Source organism: Tachyglossus aculeatus, chromosome X2 (assembly GCF_015852505.1).
Source record: "Tachyglossus aculeatus isolate mTacAcu1 chromosome X2, mTacAcu1.pri, whole genome shotgun sequence".
Taxonomy (NCBI): Eukaryota; Metazoa; Chordata; class Mammalia; order Monotremata; family Tachyglossidae; genus Tachyglossus; species Tachyglossus aculeatus.
Window position 1 is genome coordinate 29,859,684 of NC_052100.1, and position 24,079 is coordinate 29,883,762.

The following is a 24,079-nucleotide window of genomic DNA, read 5'->3' on the forward strand; positions in this document are numbered from 1 at the left end:
CACCCCGCTTGGTTAAACATGGTAGGGTATCTTAACATTCCCGTGCCCAGAAAGATGCCACACCCGGGCAGGAAGGGTGGAATGGAGTGGCATCTTTCCTGCATCAAGTGTTGGGCAGTCAGAAATGCGCAACAGGTTTGAGAGGGGTTTGGATAAATACGAGATGAGGAAGTCAGTCCCGTATTGTGTGCATCCCGACGTCTCCCACCAAGACCCCTCGGGCACAGCTCGTGGAGGGATGGGAGATGGGGAGCAGATTTGGGGATCGGTGGGATTCCAAATCACTAGCTTCTTCCGCCTGCCAGAAGCATTCATTCATTCATTCAATCATATTTATTGAGCGCTTACTGTGTGCAGAACACTGTACTAAGCGCTTGGGAAGTACAAGTTGGCAACATATAGAGACGGTCGCTACCCAACAGCTGGCTTCCCCTTGTGATGCGATTCCCCAGGCAACTGGCTCAGGTCTCTTTCAGGTGGAGGAGGAAAGGGACGCAGAGAAAAGGGAGGAGACTTTAAAGGAAATATGCATGAAGTGCTTTCCGGAAATGGTTTTCTCTCAGCGCTTTTCATTCAATCATATTTATTGAGCGCTTACTATGTGCAGAGCACTGTACTAAGCGCTTGGGAAGTACAAGTTGGCAACCTATAGAGGTAGTCTCTACCCAATAACGTGCTCACAGTCTAGAAGGGGGAGGCAGACAACAAAACAAAACATGTAGACAGGTGTCAGAATCGTCAGAACAAATAGAATTAAACTATATGGACATACGCTTTTGTCCTGGCGATGATGATTTTGGTGTTTAAGCGCTCACTCCATGTCCTAAGCATCGACCAGAAGCAAGATAAATAGTTTGGATACGTCTCTGCCCCTCCGTGGGGCTCCTGGTCTAAATAGCAGGGAGAACGGGGATTTAGTCCCCATCTTACAACTGAGGAAACTGAGATACGGAGAAGTGACTTACACAAGATCGCACAGTCTTGCCCTCTCTCCTCCAGAAACTACACGCTGCGCTTCATGCCCATCCCTATGTACGATGCTTCCCAGGCGCTGAAGACGAACCCCGAGAAGACTGAGGAGGCCTTGCAGAAGGTATACGGCGTGTGCCATCCGTGTGCTCCGGGTGAAGGAGCGGCGAGGTTGGGGTGGTTTAGAAATGTGGAAAAGTGAGCCAAGTGTCCCCTGTGATTCGGGGAGGGCCGGCAGACTCGGGCTCCGGAGTGCAGGGCAATACTTCGGAGGTAGAAGACAATCCGCTCCGGAATGGGGAGATCGCCGATCCCAAGCCTTCACTGGGGAATCAGGAGGATAATAATAACAGTAATAACGGCGCCGTTTATTAAGTGCTTACTAACCGCGAAGCGCTGCAGTAAATGCTGGTGTAGCTAGAAGCGAATCAAGTCCCACGTGGGGTTCACGGTCTGAATAGAAGGGAGAACCGGTGTCTAATCTCCATTTTACAGATGAGGAAACTGAGGCCCAGAGAGGGCCAGTGATTTGCCCAAGGTCACACAGCAGGCCAGAGGCAGTGTTCTCTCCACTGCACTGTGCTTAGAGAAATTGGCGTTCACCCTGGTGGGTGAGGAGATCCCTGAGGAAGGAGCTCTCTGGGGAAGTTGTAGGAGTCGGAAGTCCAGGCAGGAGCATTAGATAATAATAATAATAATGATGATGATGGCATTTGTTAAGCGCTTACTATGTGCAAAGCACTGTTCTAAGTGCTGGGGGAATACAAGGTGATCAGGTTGTCCCACGTGGGGCTCACAGTCTTAATCCCCATTTTACAGATGAGGTCACTGAGGCTCAGAGAAGTTAAGTGACTTGCCCAGTGTCACACAGCAGACATGTGGCAGAGCCGGGATTCGAACCCATGACCTCTGACTCCAAAGCCCGTGCTCTTTCCACCAAGCCATGCTGCTTCTCTACAGTAGGTAGCCACCAGGCCGGGGAGAGTTCATCAGAATCCCCTCCACCCTGAGCCGTATTGTTCTGCCACTCACCTTGCGGAGTACTGTCTTGCTTAGAACAGTGCTTTGCACATAGTAAGCGCTTAATAAATGCCATTATTATTATTATTACTACTGTGCGTGCAGAGGACTATACTAAGCGCTTTGGAGAGTACCCTGGAGTTGCTAGACATGATCCTTTCCCTCAAGTTGCTTAGAGTTTAGCCAAGGAGAGAAACGCTGAAATAAATTACAGGTTTCATTCGGTTTCTTTCCTCCCACATGGGGGTTTCCACCCACAAACTGCTCCTGTTGTATGTCAGAGAGGGTATGTGCCAAGCACTGTACTAAGTGCTGCGGTATTAGCTTAAACTCTGACCTCTCAGAAGATTAAAAATTCACGAGAGCAAACAAGGGCAGGAGAGAGTGAGGTAATAAGATCCGATGGTGCCGTGGAGACCCCGCAGATGAGCAAACGTTTGCTGCACCTTTCAGATGCCAGTCAGGTGGGCGCGGGGCTCCCAGCCCTCCGAGCGATGCCAGGAGTGGCATCATTCGATTGTCATCCTTTTCCAGTGCTTTACACATAGTAAGCGCTTAATAAATGCCATTATTATTATTATTTCCGCTTGTTCTCGGAGGGTGGGAGGGATCACGGAGGATTTCTGTCCGTGCAACTTGGAGGGTCGGCCGTGGTTCAGGAGTCGGGTCTGCGGGTGCCCGGCAAATCCCCGACGCAGTTGGTTTCTTTTCCAGATAGAAAACTACCTGCTCCGGAACCACGAGACTAGGAAATACCTACAGGAGCAGGCGTACCGGCTACAGCAGGGCATCGTCACCAGTACCACCCAGCAGGTGAGGGGGACTGGACCTCGCGTGGCCTGCCCACCGCGGGCACCCGGACCTAGCGGGAAAGGGGGACCCAAAGTCCCCAGACCCACGGGGACGACAGCAATCTGACCAGAACTGGAGCCGGCAGTGCAGAAGAGGCGGGCAGGAGAGGGGTCAGAGAGCTTTATAGTTATAATAATAGTATTAAGCGCTTACTATGTGCAAAGCACTGTTCTAAGCGCTGGGGAGGTTACAAGGTGATCGGGTTTAGCTTCAGTGGCCTGACGTTGGACATCGCATCAAGAAAAAAAGGACAGATTGCAGAATTTGATGTAATTTAATTTTCCAAGACTTGCCCATGGCCGGAGGCGTTTTGGAGGACACCTGGAAGATGTGGGAGGGTAAAATGAAAGACAAGATGAAAATGTGCTGGAAAACGGTATTTTGAAATGGCCACGTCTTAAACACTGAGTCAGAAAGCCGGCTCTCCCGCCTGCCTCCATCTTTCATTCATTCGATCGTTCGGTCGTATTTATTGAGCGCTTACTGTGTGCAGAGCACTATACTAAGCACTCGGGAGAGAACAATTCAGTAACAATCCAACACATTCCCTGCCCACAGTGAGCTTGCAGTCTAGAGGGGGAGACAGACATTAAAAGAAATAAATAAAGTACAGATATGTACACTCTTAATAATAATAATGGCATTTATTAAGTGCTTACTATGTGCAAAGCACCGTTCTAAGCGCTGGGGAGGTTACAAGGAGATCAGGTTGGCCCACGGGGGGCTCACAGTCTTCATCCCCATTTGACAGATGAGGGAACTGAGGCCTAGAGAAGTTAAGTGACTTACTCAAAGTCTCACAGCTGACAAGCGGCGGAGCGGGGATTTGAACCCACGACCTCGGACTCCAAAGCGTGGGCTGTTTCCCCTGAGCCACGCTGCTTCTCCCTTGCCCCTGAAGGCCATAGTGACCAAAAGTGAAAATCACCTGGCTTATCTTCAGACCTCAACCAGGGGCAGGGCGGCAAGAGTCATCCAACCCAGCCTCAGCTTCGGCCCGATCGCGCTCACTTACGGAGAAAGCGGGATGGATCGATTGTAGCTGCAAACAGCCAATCAATCCATTTATTGAGCCCTTACTGTGTGCAGTATTCAGCACCTGTTAGAGTACAGTATAACAGAGTTGGTAAACGTGTTCTCCACCCAAACAGCTTCTAGACTGTGAGCCCACTGTTGGGTAGGGACTGTCTCTATATGTTGCCAACTTGTACTTCCCAAGCGCTTAGTACAGTGCTCTGCACACAGTAAGTGCTCAATAAATACGATTGATTGATTGATTACAATCTAGAGGAGAAAAAGGGGACAAGTTGTTGCAGCAGAAACCTTTCTTTCCTTTCCGACTTACCCTTCTTCCTTAAACGAGGGTGGTCTGTTGAAGTGAATCTCCATCTTCCGATTGCCGCTTGCTAGTTCGTTTAAAATCCAAGCCATCTCTGGGAAAAGCCCGCGTTTCAGTCGATCAATCAATGATATTGATCCATTCATTCAATCGTATTTATTGAGCGCTTACTGTGTGCAGAGCAGTGGACTAAGCGCTTGGGACGTATAAGTCGGCAACATCTAGAGACGGTCCCAACCCAACAGCGGGCTCACAGTCTAGAAGGGGGAGACAGACAACAAAACAGAACATACCAACAAAATAAAATAAATAGAATAAATATGTACAAGTGAAATAGAGTAATAAATATGTACAAACACATATACAGGTGCTGTGGGGAGAGGAAGGAGGTAAGGCGGGGGAAGTGGGGAGAGAGTGTTTACTATGTGCAAAGCACTGTACTAAGTGCACTTAGAATTTAGAACTGCACTTTTTACACTTAGTAGTGCACTCAATAATGCAGTATTGAGTGCTTAAATAATAAACATATGAATATATCAATGTAAAATAAATATGATTGAATGAATGAATATAGCAGAGATGGTAGGCCTATTCCCTGCCCACAACAGGAATACAGTCTAAAGAAACACCATGGGGTGTGTTCCTCATCTTCCTGTGGATTTTTCTCTTCCCTTTCACCCCTAACATCCACGGGCTGTTGGGCTAGCCCTTGCCCGTTTCGTTTCTCACCGCACTTTTATTTTTACCCTCCAACAGATGATCGACCGGATATGTGTGAAAGTCCAAGACCATCTCAACTCCTTAAGAAACAGCGGCGGGGATACGGTCCAGGAGGACCTGAAGACAGCAGAGAGACTCATGCGTGATGCCAAAAACTCCAAGACGGTGAGCGTTCACCGCTATCCCGCTGGTGGGCAGCCCTGGGGCCCAAATCCATAGTGATTGGAGACATAATGGTCCGATATCAAACTGAATTGTCCGGATAATGAGCCACGTGGAGCTCTGCGACTTGCCTGCAGGGTGACCATGGGAAAGTCACTTAAGTTCTCTGTGCCTCAGTGTCCTCCTCTGTAAAATGGGGATCCAATACCTCTTCTCCTATTTAGATTATGAGTCAGTCAATCAAACCTGTTTATTGAGCTCTTTCTGTGTGCAAAGCACTATACTAAGCGCTTGGGAGAGTACAATATAACAAAATAACAGACACATTCCCTATCCAAAGCAAGCTTACAGTCTAGAGGGAGTTCAGGTGGAACAGTGAGTGTGTCCGTTCTGGTCGTCTTATATGTTCCCGTACACCCAGTACAGTGCTCAGCACATAGTAAGCATTAAACCAGTACCACAGTTATTACTAAACCCATAGAAACCCCCAAACCTCAGGTTTAGCTTAATTCAAGTCTTCCCCATCTCCGCACCGCTTCCCGAGATCCTCCCCTCTCCATCCCCCCATCTTACCTCCTTCCCTTCCCCACAGCACCTGTATATATGTATATATGTTTGTACATATTTATTACTCTATTTATTTATTTTACTTGTCCATATCTATCCCATTTATTTTATTTTGTTAGTATGTTTGGTTTTGTTCTCTGTCTCCCCCTTTTAGACTGTGAGCCCACTGTTGGGTAGGGACTGTCTCTCTATGTTGCCAATTTGGACTTCCCAAGCGCTTAGTACAGTGCTCTGCACATAGTAAGCGCTCAATAAATACGATTGATGATGATGATGATGATGATACGGTGTGGGTGTGGTGGAAAGTGTGCAGCTCTTGAAATCGGGAGACCTGGGTTCAAATCCCGGTTCTCCCTACCGGTTCTCCACCAGCGGAGAAGTTTGCAGACCAACCGAGGGTATTTGGTGAGGTGGACTGGCCCAGTGAAATTCCGAAAGACAGCTGGTCAGTTTGGTCGCCATTGGGGCTCGTTTGTCCAAAACCTTCGTGGGCATCTGGTGTTGCATCCCTGCCCACCTCTGTGCTCGTGGCACTCTGTGCCCCAGAGGGAACACGACAAATCGGGACAAGGGAGCATTAGCAACGTCCCCCCTCCTCTGAACAGGTTGTCAGTAGGTCAGTCGATCGTATTTATTGAGCGCTTACTGTGTGCAGAATGACGTACTGAGCACTTGGGAGAGTACACTAGAACAATAAACAGGCACATTCTCCGCCCACAACGAACTTACAGTCTAGAGAGGGAGAGGGTTTTTTTTGTTTTGTTTTGTTTTATAATGACATTTATTAAGCGCTTACTATGTGCGAAGCACTGTTCTTAGCGCTGGGGAGTTTACAAGGTGATCAGGTTGTCCCGCGTGGGGCTCACAGTCTTCATCCCCATTTTACAGATGAGGTAACTGAGGCACAGAGAAGTTAAGTGACCTGCCCAAAGTCACACACAGCTGACAAGTGGCAGAGCCGGGATTCGAACCCACGAACTCTGACTCCAAAGCCCGGGCTCTTTCCGCTGGTTGTCCGCCTGGGCGCTCCAGTGTGAGACTGTGAACCCAACGTTGGGTAGGGACTGTCTCTATATGTTTCCAATTTGTACTTCCCAAGCGCTTAGTACAGTGCTCTGCACATAGTAAGCGCTCAATAAATATGATTGATTAATTGATTGATTGAGACGCCATGTGCTGGGCTCTCTTTCCGTCTGGCCCTAGCACCCCAACATGTTGCCAACTTGTACTTCCCAAGCGCTTAGTACAGTGCTCTGCACAGAGTAAGCGCCCAATCAATACGATTCAGTGAATGAATATGTTGCACAGGCTGGAAAGACAGGTCAAAGGTGGCTGTCTCTAGTGCTTTTTGAGGCTCTGATTGTCTCAGTAATAATAATAATAGTGGTATTTCTTACGCACTTACTATATCCAGATTTTATTGTACTACTTGGGGCTCACAGTCTTAATCAGTCGATGACTCAAATGTTTGTCTCTCTCTCTTTCTCCCCCTCGCCTTCCATCCGTGACTGGGGCCCAGCTGTTGCCAACTCTGTACCACGCCGGCGGGGTATCGTGGGCCGGCTCCAACGGGTTGTTGTCCAGCCCCATCCAGGAGAAGTTGGAGTCCATGGCCGGCGAGGTCACCAGGGTCGTGGACGAGCAGCTGAAGGTCAGGCCGATCTGTCGCTTTACATCCCGGGAAAGCATTCGTTCGGTTGTATTTATTGAGCGCCTACTGTGTGCAGAGCACCGTCCTAACCGCTTGAATGTGGGGCCTCAATCAATCAATCAATCGTATTTATTGAGCGCTTACTGTGTGCAGAGCACTGGACTAAGCGCTTGGGATGTACAAGTCGGCAACACATAGAGAGAGTCCCTACCCAACAGTGGGCTCACAGTCTGGAAGGGGGAGACAGAGAACAAAACCAAACATACTAACAAAATAAAATAAATAGATATGTACAAGTAAGATAAATAGAGTAATAAATATGTACGTATTTACATATTACATATGTACATAGGGTCCTCGTCCTATGTAGCTGATCGGTAGCACCCCCAGCGATCGTGGCTCAGTGGAAAGAGCACGGGCTTTGGAGTCTGGACTGTGAGCCCGCTGTTGGGTAGGGACCGTCTCTATATGTCGCCTATTTGTACTTCCCAAGAGTTTAGTCCAGTGCTCTGCACACAGTAAGCGCTCAATAAATACGCTTGAATGAATGAATGAATGAGTCAGAGGTCAGGGGTTCAAATCCCGGCTCTGTCACTTTTCAGCTGTGTGACTTTGGGCAAGCCACTTCACTTCTCTGGGCCTCAGTTCCCTCATCTGTAAAAGGGGGATTAAAACTGTGAGCCCCCCCCACCGTGGGACAACCTGATCACCTTGTAACCTCCCCAGCGCTTAGAACAGTGCTTTGCACGTAGTATGCGCTTAATAAATGCCATCATTACTATTATTATTACCACCTCAAGGAGCAGCCCCCCTGAACGCACGCACTTTGGGGGGCCTGAAGTTTCCTGTGGGGAGGTCTCTCAGAAAACTCAAGGAGTCTCTTCAGGAGGCAGAGAATAATATTAATAATAGTGATATTAATTGTGGTACTAGTTAAGCGCTTCCTACGTGCCAAGCACTATCCTAAACCCTGGGGTAGATATGCGTTAATCAGGTTGGACACAGTCCCTGTCCCACGTGGGGTTCCCACTCTTAATCCCCATTTTACAGATGAGGGAACTGAGGCTCAGAGAAGCGAAGTGACTTGGGCAAGGTCGCACGGCAGACGAGGGGCAGAGATGGGATTAGAAACCAGGTCCTTCTGACCCCCCAGGCTTGTGATCGACCCACTAAGCCACGTTGTTTCTCTAAAGCAAATGTAACTGTAGAAAAAGCCAGTTTGTTCATTCGGTAATACTTGTTGGGCGCTTCCTATGTATTCGGTGCAGTCCCAGTCGACCAAGGGCTGGATTAACGCAGGAGCAATAGGGACTCAGCCCGGAGGCCTTCGCTTTAGGGGCAACCTAAATAGACCCTCCTAAAACAGCTACGGGAGGCAGGCCCGGCTGGCTCTTCAAGCCTTAAACTTGCAGATAATGATCAGCCCCAGAGAGGAGCCTACTGGTTCCCGAGTTCAGGCCGGGGGGAATTGTTCTTTACATTCCTTAAAATCCTCATTAATAATAATAATAATGGCATTTATTAAGTGCTTACTACATGCACAGCACTGTTCTAAGCTCTGGGGAGGTAACAAGGTGATCAGGTTGTCCCGCGGGAGGCTCACAGTCTTAATCCCCATTTTACAGATGAGGTAACTAAGGCCCAGAGAAGTGAAGTGACTTGTCCAAAGTCACACAGCTGACAAGTGGCGGAGCCGGGGTTTGAACCCGTGACCTCTGACTCCAAAGCCCGGGCTCTTTCCACTGAGCCACGCTGCTAAGTAAGCACTTAACAAATACCCTTATAATTATTACTGTTATTATTAGAGTTGGTAGATAAGATTCCTGTCCTCAAGGGGCTTGCGGTATAGAAGGGGAGACAGACACTAAGATAAATTACAGATAACGCGTTGGGCGGGTTCCGGGGCGTTGCCGGAATTCATTCATGCAATCGTATTTATTGAGCGCTTACTGTGTGCAGAGCACTGTACTAAGCGCTTGGGAAGTACAAGTCGGCAACGTATAGAGACGGTCCCTCCCCAACAACAGGCTCGCAGTCTAGAAATGGGGGATGCTGAATGCCCACGTGCACCTTGTGTGTGTCCCCCCAAACACCAACCCCTATAACTTTGGTCTGGGCGACATTGTGAGCCCGCTGTTGGGTAGGGACTGTCTCTATATGTTGCCAACTTGTACTTCCCAAGCGCTTAGTACAGTGCTGTGCACACAGTAAGCGCTCAATAAATACGATTGAATGAATGAATGAATGAATTGCAGGAGCTACTGGAGTCCATGGTCGACGCCGCGGAAACGCTCTGCCCCAACGTCCTGGAGAAAGCCCAGGTGCGCCGGGACCTGATCGGCGCCAGCACCGGGAAGATTTCCATCCCTCAGGCCTTCGTGAAGAGCGTTTTGCTGGAGCAGTCTGGCATCGATATCCTCAACAAGATCAGGTAAGTGCCGCCGCGGGCAGGCCTCCACCATGGTCATCCCGATCTGTAATCTTGGCGCTCGCTGGGCGAGCGGGAACGGGGGAATCCTGTGGGGACCCACTTCTGAGCAGGCCAAGCATATTCCATGTGGGTACTGGTAGGGCTCCTTGGGAGTAATAATACTCATGATAATACTAATAAATATGGTATTTGTTAAGCACTTACTTAAGCTCTGGGATAATTAGAAGGTAATCAGGTTGGACGCAGTCCCTGCCCCACGTAATAATTGTGTTACTAGTTAAGCCCTTATTCTGTTCCAGGCACTGTACTAAGCAGTGGGGTGGATGCAAGCAAATGGGTACCCGTCCCAGATGGGGCTCACAGTCTAAGCTGTGTGACTTTGGGCAAGTCACTTAACTTCTCTGTGTCTGTTACCTCATCTTAAAATGGGGATTAAGACTGTGAGCCCCACGTGGGACAACCTGATCACCTTGTATCCCCCCTCAGCGCTTTAGAACAGTACTTCGCACAAAGTAAGCGCTTAACAAATGCCATTATTATTATTATTATTAATCCCCATCTTGCAGATGAGGTAACTGAGGCACGGAGAAGTGAAGTCACTTGTCCAAGGTCACACATCAGACAAGGGTCGGGGGGTGGGGGAGAGAGCGTCTGTAAGAATTCAATCACTCTTGTGATATTTATTGAGCAGTTACTGTGAGCAGAGTAGTGTATTAAATAGATATAATCCCTGCCCTCAAGCAGTTTACAGTCGAATGTGTGAGAGCCCCGTACTGAGCACTTGGGAGAGGACAACAGCGTGTGGAGACACAGTGCCTGCCCTCAAGGAGCTCACAGTCTAGCTGGGGTGATAGACTCTAAATAAATGATAAAATACTCTGCTTTCAGTTCCTGGCTTTTCTCCCCATCCTGGTGGCCTTTGGCCACCGCACATTAGACCGTGTTTTAAGGAGTGGGAACAGTGACCCCAGGGTCTTCCTGGAGCGGTCCGAGAAATGGCAAGGTGGGGCCAGAAAGGAAGGGGAACGGCAAGTGGAAGACAGAGGCTATTAGGAGACATCTCAGGGCCCGGCTTTCAGCCCTCTGCTCCTCGCCCGGGTTTCCTCCAACGCACAAGAGCGAAGGCGGGAGAGAGAGCCAGGCTCCTTCCAAGAGAAATGTTGGAGCCAAGTCTGTAGAAAATGAGGAGTAGGTTCAGCTGGAGAGCCCGTCCTGTTTGGGAGCCCAGTGTGGGAGGCGAGATAGAGGAGGTTGAGTTAGAGTGAGAAGGTTACCGTTAGAGGAGTAAAGCGTGCGGGCTGGGTTGTAATAGGAGAGTAGCCAGCCGAGGTAGGAGGGTCTTGACTTCCAAGACTGTGGTTGGCGGTAGAGACTGGTCCATTTTCCAAGATAATAATAATAATAATGATAATAATAATGGCATTTATTAAGTGCTTACTATATGCAAAGCACTGTTCTAAGCGCTGAAATAGCAGCGGGGTCTCCGGCAACCTTGACCCCGGACCTCGCTGGCCAAGCCACTGGCCGGGCATCTCCCTCCGTCTTCTCTCTTTCCCCTAGTGAGGTGAAGCTGACTGTGGCCTCTTTCCTCTCCGACCGCATCGTGGATGAGATCTTGGATGCTCTTTCGAACTGCCATCATAAGCTGGTGAGTTGTTCGCTTGTATTTTCAGGTATCAGATTTTGTTTCTGATACAGTCCCAGCCCAGTAAGGGCTCAGTAACATCAGTGATGACGACGTAATGAAGCCAGGTGTTTTGCCCCGCTAAATTCATGCCGCAGAATGATATTTTCCTGAGTTCCAGTTGAAAAATAGAATGTCTTCTGCACTTTGGGGTCAGGCAAACTCAGCGAGCTTCCTCTAAATGATGCTGGGCTGTGAAATGCCCAGAATGTGGGGTATTTTGGGGCGCCTCAGTGTCCACCCTATTTGTGTCACTGTCCCTCAATCTCTTATCAGGTCTTTTCCGGAGCCAAGTCATTGCAGGAGGTTGTGGGGAGCAGGAGGACAGAAAGGGAGAATTTGCAGTGAGGAAAAGATTTCCTTGACCGCTGACCAAATGAGTGGCCCCCCGCAAAGCACCATCTAGTGAACTCCATCCCCATCCCTCCCAGAATCCCCCCCTCTCACCCTGCTCTGGGAATTTCCTCTTCCCCTCATTTATCCGCGTCTTCCCGGGCCCTTAGGCTGACCACTTGACCCGGCGAGGCAAACCCCTTCCTCACCAAGAGTCCTTGGAGGTTGAATTGGCCGAGGAAAAGCCAGCTAAACGCTCCGTCATACCGGTGGACAAGCTGACCGAGATCGAGCGGCTGGAGGACTTGGACACTTGTATGGTAAGAAGCTCCCCCGCCCGCCACTCCCACCCAGCTGCTACTCCCCATTAAAGGCTCTTCTTTCCCAAGGAAGGAAGAACAGACCCAGGGACTTGCCCAGGGCCTCCCAAATCCCACCCTCGGGCTCCACTGTGGCCCAATCAGGCTATATTCAGCTTCAGCCATCCTCGGTGAGAGACTGCCCAATCTCCCATCTGCTCACGGGGTATCTGGAAGGCAGCTCTCTCGGAAGGTTTGGGCTTCCCAAGGGACAGGGATCTCCCGGGTAGTTTAAGAGAATTGCTGTCGAGCTGGGAATGGCTGGAAGGGAAGGGAGCAGAGCTTTTAGACTGTGAGCCCACTGTTGGGTAGGGACTGTCTCTATGTGATGCCAATTTGTACTTCCCAAGCGCTTAGTACAGTGCTCTGCACATAGTAAGCGCTCAATAAATACGATTGATTGATTGATTGATTGCGGGAAGAGAGAGGGATTGGTGAGATTTCCTAGTGAAACAGTCATTTTCGTCATGATTTTTTGGCAAGGTTAAAGTGGACTCTGGCTTTACGTAACGATTAGGCCCGAAGCGCTGCAAGAGCGATCCAGTAGCGGGGAATTTAGTCAACCTTGTTGCTTTGGGGGAAGACGTCTCTTCCCGGCCCCCGGATTCAACAAGTAGTTGACTGGGGATCCTTCTGAAAGGCGTATTGATTAAGCGTACTGCGTTACTAGACAATTGCTGAGAGGCAGAAGGCTGACCGATTTTTTTAAATAGCGATGCCGTTTAGCCCAGGCTGAAACGAGACGGTCTCTTTTTCATCGAACTGGAAATGACCGCGTGTCTCTGGTTCTCTTGTATCGATGAAGATGATTAATGGACTTCCCTGCACTCTTTTCAGGCCTCTCCCTAACCCTGAGCCTACTGACCTCATTCAAATGCTTAGAGAAAGTTTAGTCTTTGAAACCGTATCGATTCTCTCTGATGCTCCAGTCCCTGAGGGACCTGGGCTTGCTGTCCCATTATCAGAGGAGGAAGACAGAGTTTATTCTCTTTCATTGATTTTCCATCTCCAAACACTTTAGGCTTTAAGCAGTTGGAGGGGTAAATCGATCACCTCTGTGAACTTGAAATGGAAGGCGTTTGTCATGGTTTGGCCTTGTCTGTCTGGGTAGTTTCTTGTTTCAGAGGAGAGCACGGAAGTTCGGGGGGCGAGTCACTTCTATGAGACTGTTGGGGTGGGGATGAAGAGGTATCCAGTTTCCTAACCTGACAGCGTTTTTCCCCCCAATAATTGGCAACTCTTTCGGCAGGAGTGGCCCCAGAGATGTGGAAAGAGTAGACTGTAAACTCTTCCTCTAGACAGTCAGCTCCTTGTGCAGGGATTGGGTCATCTAACTTTAATGTACTGAGCTCTCCCAAGTGTTTAGTACAGTACTCTGCACACAGTATGTGTTCAAAAGTACCTTTGATTGAATGAATCAGCACAGAGTGCCCGCCTCTCCTTCAGATTCATCATTCCCATTTCACTTCACATTCAGAACATCGTCTAGAGCCTGCGTGACATGACAGCGAGGTCCCACGGTGGGTTAAGGACTTCCAGAGGCTTATGGAGTGTCAGGAGAGAGAATCCCCCACGGCTTTCAACCCCCGGCTGCAACTGCGAGATACCGTGCCCTTCCCAATGCCACATGGCAGAACCATGTCCTCGCCGAGAGGTTGACCGAGTGAGTGGGCTCCGGTCTCCCATTTCTTCCGGCTGTTTATGAAATACTCATTGGTTGCAGACCCTCAAGATGGGCAAAAACCATTCTGGCTCGGATGAAATCGGGAGACTCGGGGATCTAGCGGAGGGTTTGGAAGAGGGGAGAGATGCGGGCTGAGCGATATCCTGAAGCATTCATTCATTCAGTTGCATTTATTGAGCACTTACTGTGTGCAGAGCACTCTACTAAGCGCTTGGGAAGTACATGTTGGCAACATATAGAGAAGCATCTTGGGACAGGGCTGGGTGGGATACACCGGTGACTGCGGTGCTGATCATCTGATACACACAAGGATTGCCTCTTCCTTGTGTTATCATGTTTGTTGTTTGTTGTGCCCGGGGCTGTTTTTTGTTCTTACCTCTCTGTCTCACGATCCTCCCCAGAACTTCTGCTCTAGTCGAGCGGGTCTCTGTCTATCTCGCTGCCTATCCCTTTCCCACAACCTCCCTCTAGCCTAGAAGTCCCTCCCTCTCCATCTAGACCGTGAGCCCACTGTTGGGTAGGGACCGTCGTCTCTATATGTTGCCAACTTGGACTTCCCAAGCGCTTAGTACAGTGCTCTGCACACAGTAAGCGCTCAATAAATACGATTGAATGAATGAGTGAATGGAAGACTACAGTGGGCCTGGCTGGTCCGTCCGTCTGCCTCCGGGCTCTCGCGGCGTCCAGCCGAGACCCCACATCGTCGCCTCTGCTCAGCGCTTGCCCTGCCTGCTGTCATTCACCCTGCAGCATCTGTTCTAGGGCTGGCCCTCCATTCTCCTCCCTTTACCGTCCAGCTCCGCTGGGTTGGGTGCAGGGAGCCTGGTTTCGATCCTAGGAGCCTGACTCGATTCTAGAACTTCGCAGTCTGTGATCCTCCTGTCTTGCCATTTGTGGTCGAGGGTGATCTGTAAGTGACACTGATGATGGAGCTGTTCCAGGAGTGGGGCCTGGGGGTGTCTAGATGTAGACCAGGGCTTCTGACCACAGCTACCTAGACCCTCAGGGGGGGCTCCCCTGGCCTTGTCCACAGTTTGAATTTGCTAAGCCAGGTGCTGGGCCACCTACAGAGTTCCACAATGGTTCCAAAGATCAATTGTGTGTGTGTTTTTGTGTGTGTATTTTGCTGTCTTTGTTGTAAAGCTATCCCCTGGGTCAAATTTAAAGGAAATGTATATGCAGAGCCTAAATGGTGAAAGAAAAAATGGTGAAAGAAAATATAGATCTTCCGGGTTGTACTTGTGTGTTTTCCCTCTCCGTTTCTCTTTCTCTCTCTTTCTGTCACACACACACACACACAAACCCACACACACCCATTATGGCAGCCAAGAAGATATTTTCCAGTCATCCCTCCCCTAACCCCCTCCCCAAACGAAAGGGCGGGAGAGCAGAGATGTTGGACAATGCCTCCTGGGGGAAAACTGTTCCTTCTTTGTTTGACCCCCAGAAGGGAACGGATAAGGAAAGGAAAAGGGAAGAGGATTTCGTGGTGGAAGATGGTTTCCTCCCTCGCTCCCTCTCACCCAAGGAAGTAGTTTGTTGTTTCGTTTGTCCTCCCGGGAGCCCAGAAGTGGGCAGCTGTGGCCCCGCCGTTGCCCTGGCAGTGCCCAAAGAGGTACCTCCCCCGCTCTCCCACACAAGCTTGGGGTCTGACTGCCTCCGCTCTGGCCTCGCTGTCTGTCGACTGGAATGATCTTCTCCGTGGGTGGTGCCCAGATGGAAATGACCGGGAGGCCTCGGTTGGAGGGCTGACTGGGGCCTGGGGACGCCAGAGTCCTGCCCCAGAGTGACCATGACAGGGACAACATCTCTGAGTGGGCTCGTACCTCTAAGTGAGCTGAATCTACTATCTAAGCACTAGTTTACTCATCCATCCACTTGTCTGCTGTCGTCTTCCCTTCCTCTGTACATCAGTTTGGGCCTCTCTCCCATAATAGATTACAAACTCCTCGCAGCAAGCTCCTTGAAGACAGGGATCAGTACAGTGCTTTGCACATAGTAGACTGTAAGTTCCTTGAGGGCAGGGATCGTGTCTAAACTAATAAATCACACCGTGTGACCTTGGGCAAGTCACTTCTTAACTTCTCTGTGCCTCAGTTCGCTCATCTGTGAAATGGAGATCAAGACTGTGAGGACTGTGTGGGACATTGATTGTGTCCAGCGTGATTGTCTTGTATCTACTTCAGCGCTTAGTACAGAGCCTGGCACCTAGTAAGCACTTAACAAATACCATTAAAAAAAAAAACTGTCGTCCTCTTCCAAGAGTTCAGTACAGTGCTCTGCATGCAGTAAACACTCAAGAAATGCCATTGACTGTGGGAAGGGTCATATCTTTGTCCTCTGTTGAACTGTCCCAAACACTCTGTATTGTTGGACTTGTATTAAGCTAATTGGCACCTTTCTATCCCCCCTTTGGCCTGATATTTCATGAGGATTAGGGAGACAGCAAGAGATCAGGAAAGATGGAGAAATAGGGGTTGGGAGAGTTCTGCCTCTCTGCACCTGGTAGCCAAAGTCACACAGCTGACAAGTGGCGGAGGCGGGATTAGAACCCACAACCTCTGATTCCCAAGCCCGGGCTCTTTCCACTTAGCCACGCTGCTTCTCTGATAGTAGTAGTAATAATAATAATGACATTTATTAAGCGCTTACTATGTGCAAAGCACTGTTCTAAGCACTGGGGAGGTTACCAGATGATCAGGTGGTCCCATGGGGGGCTCACAGTCTTCATCCCCATTTTCCAGATGAGGTAACTGAGGCCCAGAAAGTGAAGTGACTTGCGCAAAGTCACGCAGCTGACAATTGATGGAGTAGGAATTTGAACCCATGACCTCTGACTCCAAAGCCCGGGCTCTTTCCACCAAGCCACGCTGCTTCTCTAAGCACGCCAACTTCTTGGGTTTGAACATCTGCTCTGCTGTGCCCGCTATCTGCCTGATTCCCCCTGCTCTGCCAGCTTCTTAAGGGCTTCACCCTTTACGTGTCTGGTTTTGTTTTGAACTTTCACGAACGGCTTATGCCCGTGCATCCTCTCTGCTCGGAAAACCGCCGCTGCTTGATCAGCCTCCCATTCATTTTCCTTTTTTTCTTTCTTTTTGCTGCATGGAGACTCTCTGCTGTACAAGTGTAAGTATGCACCTGGCGAATGTGGCAGTCATGAATTTAGGGGCAAGGTGGGATGATACAAGGAGCTGGAGGTGGAAACCCCCGCGGCCGCCCTGGCGAGGGGCGAGCGGAGGGTGGGTGGGAGAGTCCAAACCGAGCAGCTCAGCTCTTTCACAGCGTTGGATGGTCATCAGGGACGGACCCAGGGGGACAAACTGTCCCTTGGATATGCTGGTCACCTCAGCCGCAGTCCACAGGGTATTAAGTCCTCGTCACGTCTCCCTCCTCCTCTCCCGGGCTGAAGGGCTTGGGATTATAATAATAATACTAATGGCATTTATTAAGCACTTACTATGTGCAAAGCACTGATCTAAGCGCTGGGGAGCTTACAAGGTGATCAGGTTGTCCCTCGGGGGGCTCACCGTCTTCATCCCCATTTTCCAGATGAGGTAACTGAGGCCCAGAGAAGTGACTTGCCCAAAGTCACCCAGCTGACAATTGGCGGAGCCGGGGTTTGAACCCGTGACCTTTGATTCCAAAGCCCGGGCTTCTTTCCACTGAGCCACGCTGCTTCTCCTGGGATGGAGGCCCAGGTGGCTGGCATCGGCCCCTCCCGCACGCATGTTCCAGGCGTGTGGAAACTCGGTCGGATGGCGAAGGCGGCGTGTGTTCTAATCCGCGGGTGGTGGCACCAGGCTGATCGCTGGATTCAGCGGGAATGAGAGGGATGCTTCTCGTTGCGGAGGGGATTGGGGAGACGTTCCTGTGGTTCCATTGTCATCGGCAAGGGCCTGGGCACTGGCTTGGGTGTTCCTCCGCCCGGGGTGATAACTGCAAAATGGGCAGTTGGGGAAAAGTCTGTGCAATGAAACGTCCCTAACAGGATTTTGGGCCAGGCAGATATTTAAAGAAAAAGAACCGGGACTTATTTTTCTCTGATTTTCTATGACTGGGTAAAGGTGAATACTAGGTCTTGTTTGGGGGGCTCTTGAAGGTATATAATCGTATTTTATTATTACTATTAATAATAATAGTATTAGTAAGGTGAATACTAGGTCTTGTTTTGGGGGCTCTTGAAGGTATATAATCATATTTTGTTATTACTATTAATAGTAATAGTACTGGTTACTAGGAGCTAAGTGCTAGGGTTGATACAAGATAATCAGGTCAGTTACAGTCCCTGATCAACGTGAGGCTCACAGTCCAGTTACTGAATCCCCATTTTACGGGTGAGGAAACTGAGGCCCCGAGCAGTGAAGCGACTTGCCCAAGGTCACCCAGGCAGGCAAGGGGCAGAGCCAGGATTCATTCATTCATTCATTCAATCGTGTTTATTGAGCGCTTACTGTGTGCAGAGCACTGTACTAATCACTTGGGAAGTACAAGTTGGCGACATAGAGAGATGTTCCCTACCCAACAACGGGCTCACAGTCTAGAAGGGGGAGACAGACAACAAACGTCGTCGGGCTCCCTGCCCTGTGTCCCCGTCCACGGCACGTTTTGAGTGTCGGGGAGCGGGGGATCGTTCTCCTGACAACCCGCCTGGGTGGCTGGGGCACAAGGGGCTGGCAGAAAACCGGCCAGACACGTGGCACGGTGGAGGCCCAGGTATATTTTGTGCGTTCGCTTTAACGCGGGTTTGTCAAGAACAGGACCCCCCGCGTTTCCTGACAACCGAGGGGACGGTTTCAGCATGTTCTTCTGGGTGATCTCTCTGAGGGGTCCACACTGAAATGTTCATCTTGGCACTCAGTGCCAGGCATAGCAGGTCAGGGGGCTGTCTCACAGTTGCTCATCCCCCCCCGGGTGCGACCCCTACACGAGTCCCTTCCACCTCCACCCCCTTGGTCGATTTCATCGTCGAAATCTGAAGTGGGAGCCTGGTGAAGGTAGAGAGAACCAACTCGGTCTCCCCCTTTCCACCCCTGGTCCCGCACCCCCCGCTGGTGAAGCTGCCAGAGGTGGGACGATGGGCCCGGGTGGATCTTCTATCTGGCCAGGGATGGCCTTGCCATCGGTCAGTCGTATTTACTGAGCGCTTACTATGTGCAGAGCACCGTACTGAGCGCTTCGGAGAACACAACAATGAACAGACACATTCCCTGCCCACAGTGACCTTACGGTCTCCAGCGGATGGACGACGGGGAAGAGAATGTCAGATTTCGCCCCCTGGACATGTTGCACGCAGGGAGGGCTGTGGTTGGAAAAAAGATTAAGCGCCGATGATAACAGTGATGCGAAAGGAAAGGGGATCTCGATATCCGTGACCTGAGATGAACCCCTACCTTCGGTCATGCCTCTCCGATCTGGAGTGAACCAGACTGGAGCAGCTCTGCGTCCATTCTTTGCTTAGCCCCAACGAGGGGCTAAATGTGTTGTCCCCACTCCTCTACCCATCTGTTTATCACTTCTCCCAACTGGGCCTAAGCCTGCCCCCACCCATGAAATGGGGCGGAGGAGGAGGAGGTGGTTCCCGTCCCGCTGAGCGGGCCGGTCGGACACGTTGGTGATGATGGCGTCTTCTGTTGAGACACGTCGTCGGCTTCAGGCCCGAGATCTGTGGAGAGGAATAGATGATGGAGCTGGTGGTTTGCTTAGCACCACAAGCGGCTGCTTGTTACCCACGGGGAACGGATCACAGCAAGTTGCCAGAGAGGCAGGAGTGCGGCCCATGGCCAAGGGCAGATGGTTTTGACACCAGGACCCTTTGTCAGCCAAAGTGACCCCAGACCGGTGCTGATGCTTTCTTTTTTTTATGGTATTTGTTAAGCACTTATGATTTGCCAGGCACCAAGCTCCAGAATAGATTCTTGTTAATGAGGTTGAACACAGTCCTTGTCCCACTTAGGTCTCAAGGTCTTAATTCCCATTTTACGGATGAGGAAACTGAGGCAGGGGTGGCCTCAATAGCCACTGAGGTCCTCCCTTCCCACTTTGGTCAGCTCTTGTTCAGGATTGCTGCTGGGCCTGTCCACTTCTCAGAATGCCCTGGTAGTTAGTCAGTCGGAAGTCTTTCCCCCTGGCAGCCTCCTTCCGCCTGATCTGCCAATTACTCTATTTATTTATTTGTTTTACTTGTACATATCTATTCTATTTATTTTATTTTGTTAATATGTTTTGTTTTGTTCTCTGTCTCCCCCTTCTAGACTGTGAGCCCGCTGTTGGGTAGGGACCGTCTCTATATGTTGCCAACTTGGACTTCCCAAGCGCTCTGCACATAGTAAGCGCTCAATAAATACGATTGATTGATTGATTGATCCTGTCCCCCCCATCACGGTGAAATGGGGATCAGGTCTGGGGCAGCTGACCCAGAGCACGAGTCTGTGGTTCTTTAAGGTTTAATCGGTGGTGAATCCAGACTAAATCCTTCCTCCTTTTCTTGCCAGATGACTCCCAAGTCGAAAAGGAAAAGCATCCACAGTCGAATGCTCCGGCCAGTGTCCAGGGCCTTCGGTGAGTGACCTGTCACTTCCCAGAGGGCTGAGCCTCAGGACGCCCAGTTTTCAGAGGGGGAAACTGAGGAAGAGTGGGATGGGACCACCTCCCTACTATATAATAATAATTTTGGTATTTTAAGCGCTTACTATGTGCAAAGCACTGTTCTAAGTGCTGGGGAAGATGCAAGGTGATCAGGTTGTCCCATGTGGGGCTCACGATCTTAATCCCCATTTTACAGATGAGGCAACTGAGGCCCAGAGGGGCCCGTTGTTGCCCCGAACTGATGCTCCCCAGACCTGTAAATGGACTGATCTCCCAGGTAAATTATTTTGACCCCGACAGAGCCACTGACCCGCCCACCCTCTGCTCTCTGCCCTTCCAGAAATGGAGTTCGACCTGGACAAGGCGCTGGAGGAAGTGCCGATTCACATAGAAGACCCTCCCTTCCCTTCCGTCAGGGCGGAGAAAAGGGCTTCCGGGTTCATCTCCGAGCTGCCCTCGGAAGAGGGGAGGAAACTGGAACACTTCACCAAACTGCGGCCCAAGAGGAATAAGAAACAGCAGCCCAGCCAGGCCGCGGTGAGGAGCGAGGAGGAGTGCCCGATGACGGGGAGCCGGAGCCAGGGGGTCCTGCCCCGGGCACCTCTCCCTGCGGGAAGCCGGGATGGCCCACTGGAAAACCCGGCTGATGGCATTCCCAAAGTGGGAGCGTCCTAGCAATTCTGGGGTCCGTGGAAATTTGGGTCCCTTAAAGACATAAGACTCAATAATGTCTCAATGTCTTAAAGACATTGGGACTCAATAATAATAATACGTTTTTAAGGTATTTGTTAAACGCTTACTATGTGCCGGGCACTGTAGTAAGCTACTCGGGTCAGACACAATCCATATCCCAAGCAGGGCTCACCGTCCTAATCTCCATTTTATAGATGAGGTAACTGAGCCACAGAGAAGCAGTGTTGCTCAGTGGAAAGGGCCCGGGCTTTGGAGTCAGAGGACATGGGTTCAAATCCCGGCTCCGCCACTTGTCAGCTGGGTGACTCTGGGCAAGTCACTTCACTTCTCTGGGTCTCATCTGTAAAATGGGGATGAAGACTGTGAGCCCCTTGTGGGACAACTTGATTGTCTTCTAACCTCCCCAGTGCTTAGAACAGTGCTTTGCACATAGTAAGCACTTAATAAATGCCATTATTATTACTATAGAAGTGAAGTGACTTGATCAAAGTCATACAGCAGACAAGAGGCGGAGCGGGATTAGAACTCAGGTCCTCTGACTCCCAAGCCCGGGCTCTTTCCACTAGGCCACCCTGCTTCCCAAGGATTTGTACGATGCTTTTGGTTTTACCCAGTGCTTTTGCGTCGGTTGTCTCAGTTTACCCTTAAAACCTCCCCGCAAGGCGAGGTAGGGATTATTCTTCCCCCTTTGCAGATGATGAGGAGGAAACTGAGGCCCAGAGAAGTTAAAAGGGACTTGTCCAAAGTCACACAGACTCCCAGGCTTGTGATCTCTCCGTTAGGCCGAGCTGCATTACACCAAGCGGGGAGGTAGATACAAGATCATCAGGTTAGACACAGTCCTTAGTCCCGGGGCTCGTGGTCTAAGTGGGAGGGAGAACAGGAATCGATGCCCCATTTTACAGATGAGGAAGCTGAGGCACGGAGAAATTCAGTGACTTGCCCAAGTGGCGGAGCTGGGCTGAGGGGGTCCAGGTTCTTTCTCCGACCAGGGCAGAGCGAATAGAGCTGAGCGGGAGACTCTTGTGAGATGAATTGTGTTTTGTCAGGTGTGCGCTGCCGCTTCAGCCCCGCAGGACGGTGACCAGAACGGTCTCATGGGAAGAGTGGATGAAGGCGTGGATGAATTCTTCACCAAAAAAGTCACCAAGATGGATTCAAAGTACGTCTGGAACTGCCCGGTGGGGCGAGGGAGGCGGTCCCCCTAGACTATAAGCTCCTTGAGGGCGGGGATCATTTCTACAAAGCCTTAGCACATCCCTTGAAGTTCATTCATTCATTCATTCAGTCGTATTTATTGAGCGCTTACTGTGTGCAGAGCACTGGACTATGCGCTTGGGAAATACAAGTCGGCAACATATAGAGATGGCCCCTTTCATTCATTCATTCAATCGTATTGAGTGCTTACTATGTGCAGAGCACTGTACGAAGCACTTGGGAAGTCCAAGTTGGCAACATCGAGAGATGGTCCCTACCCAACAGCGGGCTCACAGTCTAGAAGGGGGAGATGGACAACAAAAACATATTAACAAAATAAAATAAATAGAATAGTAAATGTGTAGGAGCAAAATAGAGTAATCAGTCGGTACAAACATATATACAGGTGCTGTGGGGAGGGGAAGGAGGTAGGGTGGGGGGATTCATTCATTCAATCGTATTTATTGAGCGCTTACTGTGTGCAGAGCACTGTACTAAGCGCTTGGGAAGTCCAAGTTGGCAACATGTAGAGACGGTCCCTACCCGACAGTGGGCTCACAGTCGAGAAGGGTGAGACGGACAACAAAACAAAACATATTAATAAAATAAATAGAATAGTAAATATGTACGAGCAATCAATCAATCATATTTATTGAGTGCTTTCTGTGTGCAGAGCACTGTACTAAGCGCTTGGGAAGTACAAGTTGGCAACATATAGAGACAGTCCCTACCCAACAGTGGGCTCACAGTCTAAAAGGGGGAGACAGAGAACAAAACCAAACATACTAAGGAATTCGGAAAACATACTAAGGAATACTAAGGAAAACATACTAAGGAATTGAGGAATTCGAGCAAACGAGCAAAACGGGCTCACATTCTAGAAGGGGGAGACAGACAACAAAACAAAATGTGTAGACATCATCATCATCATCATCAATCGTATTTATTGAGCGCTTACTATGTGCAGAGCACTGTACTAAGCGCTTGGGAAGTACAAATTGGCAACATATAGAGACAGTCCCTACCCAACATTGGGCTCACAGCGCTTGGTACAGTGCTCTGCACACAGTAAGCGCTCAGTAAATACGATTGATGATGAAGTCATCAGAACAAAAGTAAGGGCTTAACAAATGGCACAATTACTATTGTTATTTGCCCAGTGGGAAAAAAGAATCGATCAACGGTGTTGGTTGAGTGTTTCCTTTGCGCAGAGCACTGTGCTAAGCGGTGGGGAGAGTGCCGTACGATAGAGTGGGTGGACCCGGCCCCCGCCGTCAAGGAGCTTCTGGTCTCGTCCGCAGGCGGTCGTCGAAGGGCCCCGAGTCCCACGAGCCCGGCGAAGGCGGAGACGACAAGAAGAAGCGGGATTCTCGGAAGAGCGGCTTCCTCAACCTCATCAAGTCACGCTCGAAGGCGGAGCGGCCTCCGTCGGCGGCGTCGGCAGCGGTGGAGGAGCCCCCGTCCCCCAGGGCGATGGGCCGGGCCCCCGCCGGGGACGCGGTGATGGCCGGGAAGGAGCCCGACGGGAGCGTCGAGGGCCCCGACGAGGCGGGGACCCCGGACCCGCCCGAGGAGGCCGCCGCCGCCACGGAAGAGGCGGCCAAGGGGGACCACGGCGACGGCGGCAAGGGCAGCCCGCAGGCCGGGCGGCGCTACGGAGTGCAGGTCATGGGCAGCGGGCTGCTGGCCGAGATGAGAGCCAAGCAGGAGAAAAGGGCGGCCTTCGCCCAGAAGGTGAGAGGAGGGGTGGCGGGGGTGGCGGTGGGCGCCCAGAGACGGGGGCACCGGGCCCAAACTCCCTTTCACGTCGTTCACCAGCCATGGCGGTAGGAA

General features: G+C 50.6%; 1 protein-coding gene across 2 annotated transcripts in view; it reads left to right on the forward strand.

Moving 5' to 3' along the window:
• CARMIL1 (capping protein regulator and myosin 1 linker 1) overlaps positions 1–24,079 on the forward strand; it is a 107,450-nt gene that overhangs the window by 73,841 nt on the left and 9,530 nt on the right. For both annotated transcript variants that reach the window (XM_038771150.1, XM_038771151.1), the window contains 11 exons: positions 1,000–1,093; positions 2,704–2,802; positions 4,937–5,065; positions 7,149–7,280; positions 9,536–9,711; positions 11,272–11,359; positions 11,899–12,048; positions 20,263–20,329; positions 20,697–20,893; positions 22,099–22,211; positions 23,548–23,980. In XM_038771150.1, the coding sequence (XP_038627078.1) occupies positions 1,000–1,093; positions 2,704–2,802; positions 4,937–5,065; positions 7,149–7,280; positions 9,536–9,711; positions 11,272–11,359; positions 11,899–12,048; positions 20,263–20,329; positions 20,697–20,893; positions 22,099–22,211; positions 23,548–23,980 (1,678 nt within the window). The remainder of the gene's footprint in view (positions 1–999; positions 1,094–2,703; positions 2,803–4,936; positions 5,066–7,148; positions 7,281–9,535; positions 9,712–11,271; positions 11,360–11,898; positions 12,049–20,262; positions 20,330–20,696; positions 20,894–22,098; positions 22,212–23,547; positions 23,981–24,079) is intronic.